The sequence below is a fragment of the Nyctibius grandis genome, chromosome 4 (genome assembly GCF_013368605.1).
Source record: "Nyctibius grandis isolate bNycGra1 chromosome 4, bNycGra1.pri, whole genome shotgun sequence".
Lineage (NCBI taxonomy): Eukaryota > Metazoa > Chordata > Aves > Nyctibiiformes > Nyctibiidae > Nyctibius > Nyctibius grandis.
In genome coordinates, this window is record NC_090661.1 from 300,912 (window position 1) to 305,392 (window position 4,481).

The 4,481-nt window shown below is 70.6% G+C and overlaps 1 protein-coding gene across 1 annotated transcript; it reads right to left on the reverse strand.

Moving 5' to 3' along the window:
• Positions 1–302: 302 nt before the first annotated feature.
• On the reverse strand, positions 303–4,018 carry SIGIRR (single Ig and TIR domain containing). The gene is made up of 10 exons (XM_068399393.1): positions 3,927–4,018; positions 2,907–3,029; positions 2,489–2,728; positions 2,264–2,394; positions 1,956–2,096; positions 1,694–1,837; positions 1,515–1,617; positions 1,289–1,439; positions 650–830; positions 303–505 (listed from the first exon to the last, which is right to left on the reverse strand). Exons 1-10 carry the CDS (start codon positions 4,016–4,018, stop codon positions 303–305), a joined length of 1,509 nt encoding a protein of 502 aa, XP_068255494.1.
• Positions 4,019–4,481: the final 463 nt, after the last annotated feature.

Genomic DNA, 4,481 nt, shown 5'->3' on the forward strand with positions numbered 1-4,481 from the left:
GACCGCGGCAGGGGCACGCTGCGTCTCAGCATCACCCGTCCCAACGCGTGTCCATCACGCAGGGAAAACGTCCCTGCTGCCCATGGTGAGGGAGGGGGCCCAGCACCCACACCAGCCAGGGGTGTCCCCTGGGGATGGCTTCCCACCACGCGGCGTGCTCCCAGAAGGAGCCAGCTCCTGTCTGCCCCACGGAGACCTTGGCGTTGGTCCCATCATGAAGCCCGGGCTCCTCGGGCCGTGACCCGGCTCTGTGTGGCCCCACTGGGAGGGGGGAGGCCACCTTTGCCGGCCCACGGCCCCGCTCAGATGTCATCCTCCGTCACCAGGCAGTAGAAGTCCGTGCGGGCGCCGTAGTTGCGCGATCCCAGGTCCGAGATGTCGAGCTCGGGCCTCGGGCCGTCCCTCAGCTGCGCGTCCTCCACCGCGCCGGCAGCCGCAGCCACGGGAGCGCCGGGGCCGCCGATGCGGGGAGCCGGGGGGCTTCCGAACACGCACCCGCGGAGGCCTGGCAGGAGCGGGGAGATGGGTGTCAGGGGGTGGGGAAGGGGCTAAACCCAGCCCGCCCGCCACGGGAGGGTGAGGCACAGCCCGGAGGTGACCCCCAGCGCCCATCTGTCCCCCCCCAGGAGCAGCAGCGGGGGACAAGGACCTGTGCCGAGGTCCCCGTCGGGGTGGAGGTCTCCGCCGGTGTCCAGGTAGCTGCTGTGCAGGATCAGCATGGGGTCCTTGTCCTCCTGCAGCTGGGTCTGCGGGTCCCCCACGGCCCCCGGGTAGGACACCTTGCGGGGCAGCGCCAGGCACAGCTCCTTCCAGAAGTCCGATGACGGGGTCTGTGTGGGGCAGGGAGGAGAGGAGCCACGTTGGGACCACCACGGAGCCCCACGCGGCGCTGGGGAAGGCTCGTGGGCTCGGCTCGTTCTTCCCAGCGCCGGGCGCCCAGCCAGGGCGAGGGCTGCACTTGGGCATGGCAGCGTGCCCGCGCTGCTGGAGGAACCGGCCCGACCTGCTGCAACGCGCCCGGCCTGGCCCTGAAATGGCCCCAGCAGCTTCGCTCTCAGAGCTGAGGCTTCCCCTGGGCTGGGGGAGACCGCGGGGCTCCTGGTGGTGCGATTTGGGGGGCGAGTGCCCAGACCTGGGGCTGTTTCTGTTGTTGTTTTAAGAGGCGAGAGCCCCAACCTGCTTTTTAGGAGCACTGGAGCCCAGGGAGCTGCCCTGGAGGCTGACACACCCGGGGGTGCTGGGGATGGAAATGGGGGTGCCGCAGGACGGCGCCCGGCTCGGCTCTCACCATGGAGCCGGCTCGCCACACCAGCAGGGTCACGGCGCTGCGGTGCTGCTTCAGCAGGCTGATGGCGGGGTGGGCGATCTCCCGGTACTGGCTCTCGAAGACGATGAAGATGGGTTTCCTGGAGAGCTCCAGCAGCCTCCAGAGCCCTTCCCTGCAGGACAGGCGGTGGCAAGAGGGCGCGGGACCCGCGGCGCCGCTGCCCGGCCGCACCAGGAGCCGTCCCTACCTGAAGCTGCTGTTGCACCAGTCTTGCTCCAGGTACGCGACGGAGAGCACCACGATGAGCCGCCGGCACCGGCTCACGTTCATGATCAGGTCGGCCGAGGGCTCTGCGGGCAGAGGGATTTCAAGCCCCTGGGCGCTGGCGTTGCCCCCGTGCCTGACCCTCGCGGGGCCGGCGCCTACCCGAGTTGGGCAGGATGGTTTGCTCGTCCAGGAAGAGCTTGTAGCCGTAGCGGTTCTCCAGCTGCGGCTTCACGATGAAGTGGACAAACTTGCGGTCGTCGGGCGCGGGGGCGTGGGAGACGTAGGCGTCGTACAGCTTCCCGTCTGCGAGAGCGTGGGGACGGGGGCTGTAAGGCCGGGGGGGGGGTCTGCGCCTCGGCCAGCCCCTGGCCCCCTGTCCCCAAGGCTGGCACCGCCTCCGTGCCCCTCGCCGGCGGCTCACCGTTGAGCTCCAGCTCGCCGTAGCGGTCCCGGTACCAGAGGAGCACGCGCAGGCGGCATCGGGCGTAGAGCCCGGCCAGGAGCAGGAGGAGCGCCAGGACCAGGAGGGCTGCCAGCACCGCGGGCACGTGCCCTGCCGCCTCTGCGGGGACAGCCCAGGGCACGGTGAGCGCGGCCGGTGGCCCCCGGCCCACGTTTCCTGGGTTTGGTGTGGGTTTCCACCACGCTACCCTGCCCTGGCAGAGGCAGCAATGATCCCCACGGGGCTGCCATTCCTGCCCCATGGAGGTGTCCCCGGCGTGTCCCTACCCACTCGCCGCAGGGTGAAGGTGGCCGTGGCGTTGCTGACCCAGCAGGCAAACACCCCGAAGTCGGCATCGTGCGTGAGGTTGAGCTGCAGGACGCTGGCGAGGAGCCGCTCTGAGGCGTTCTGGGCAAACCTGGGGGGAGAAGGGGTCGCCGTGCGTTGGGCTGTGTGGTGACCCACCCTGACGGACGGACGGATGGACGGACAGGCCCCGGGGGGCTCCTCACCAGGCGGTGTCCTGGCTGCTCTCGCTGCCCAGCCGCTGCCCGTCTTTGCTCCAGGCGGGGACGGGCTCGCAGGGCTCGGCGGCTGCCCAGCGCACGGTGCAGTTCAGGGCCACGCGGGTCCCCAGCGCCAGCTCCAGCGTCTCGTTGGCAGCCGGGACGAGGATCTCAGGGGGCACGCTGCAAGGGTCTGGGGGCACAGCGGGAAGGGGTTTCAAAGGGGAGAGCTGACCCAGCTCCCAGCTGGGAGGCAACGGGTCTGGCGGCGAGTGGCGCCCGCGGCTGTTTGCAGTGGGCTGAGCTGGCTCTCGGGGCTGGCACGGACCCCGGACCCCCGCCCGCCCCGCGAGGCGAAGCTGAGCACCCCCCCGAGGGGGCCTGCCCCACGGGGAGCAGGGAAGGTCTCGCTGTCGCAGCCTACCTGCCATGGCGTGCTCGGGCGATGGTGGCATCACCAGCGGCCACCGGCGCCAGGAGGGACCCCGCGGCACGGTGGCTTCCGGGAGGCAAAGTCCGCTTGCCACCGCCGCAGCGCGGGCTGGGCCTGGAGAGATCAGAAATGGCTCCGTGAGTGCTGGCTGCTCCGGGCTGGGCTGGCACAGGGACCCCCCCAGCAGCCCCCATCGCTCCCCGCAGCGATTTGGGTCGGGGGGCGGCGGGTGCCACTCTGGGACAAAGCCAGAGCCACGTCCCAGCCACGGCTTGGTGGCCACCGTGTCACCTGCCCTCCCTGTGCAGCGCCGACTCGCAGCCTGGCTTTCCCAACCGTGAATTTACGGGCAGGAGGTGATTAACGACCAGCCGGGGGCTGCAGGACGCTACAAACATGGCCCAAACCAGAGGCCAGCGAGGCGAAACGAGCAGCGGCCATCGCTCAGCCGCGGGGCGTGCGGGGAGCGTGGGGACGGTGCGTGGGGACCGGGGGTGAATCGCAGCGGGGCAAAGGGGCGCCGGGAGCGAAGGGCGAAGCAGAGCCCGGCGCAGGGTCGGGCTCCTCCGTCCCCGGGCACCCGCAGAGCCCGGTGCGGGCGGTGTGTCCTCTGGGGAACAACAAGGACATCACGTCGCCGGTGTTCCTGCGAGGCCGTAAACACCCAGCGTAGCTGCTGGCCCAGGAGGGGCAGAGCCATCGCTCCCCCTGCCCCAGAGCTCCGTCGCCCTCGGTTGTGGGCAGGTTTTGGGTGGCAGCGGGGCTGGGGGTGGCTGGTCCCTGGGGGAAGGGGCAGGGGGTCTGCAGCGCTGCTCTGCCACAGCGATGGAGGCACAGGGCTTGCCCTTGGCACAGCGGCCCTGGGCGCGGGTGCAACTGTGGGTCAAGGTACACGGGGGACAGTCATAACGTGTTCAGCTTGAGCAGCTGAAGAGATTTACACCAAAGTATTAACTGGGTTTCTCGGCGGGCAGGGATGGAAGAGCGAGGGAGGGAGAGGAGCCAGCCCACCCGGCCTCGCACGGGGAAGGGGGTGGGAGACGCTGCACCGGGGCGGTGTGGGGCTCCCTCTGCCCGGTGGGGACGTGCTCCGGGCACGACATGGCGACGGGTGCCCAAGGGCAGGCGGGTGTCAGGGCTGCTGCCCCGAGGGAGGAGCACGGGCTAACGGGCAGCACCGCGCTCCCGTTCCCCACGTCCCGGGGCCGGGGACGCCCCGGTTCATAGCGCTGAGGACCGTGCGGGTGCCAGGCGGTGGGAGCGACGGTTGGGCTGTGGCGTCACCCAGAGCACAGCCACGGGGTGAGCGGGGCGGGCAGGGAGGCCGTGGGGCTGTATGGCGAGGAGCGAGTGGGGCCAGGGGAGAGCCACAGGGCTGTGGGGAGAGGGCGAAACCCCACGACCCGGCGAGACGCCACCGACACGGAAAGGGAAGCGAGAAGAGCTGCGTTTACCTGCGGAGCCTCCCCCGGTGCCCCGGCCACAGGCTCCCTGCCCGCCGCCTCCGCCGTGTGCCGCTCCAGCCGACTGGACCTGCTGGATCAGCGCTTGATTTTTCTCTCTTTT

Bases quoted from the DNA above. Each gene is read 5' to 3' on its own strand.
- SIGIRR (XM_068399393.1), bottom strand. From the start codon at position 4,018: ATGTCGTGCCCGGAGCACGTCCCCACCGGGCAGAGGGAGCCCCACACC. The intron at 3,030-3,926 runs GTGGGCTGGCTC...TGATCTCTCCAG, and splicing joins CCTTCCCCGTGCGAGGCCGG to GCCCAGCCCGCGCTGCGGCG. The intron at 1,618-1,693 runs GTAGGCGCCGGC...CTCTGCCCGCAG, and splicing joins AACCATCCTGCCCAACTCGG to AGCCCTCGGCCGACCTGATC.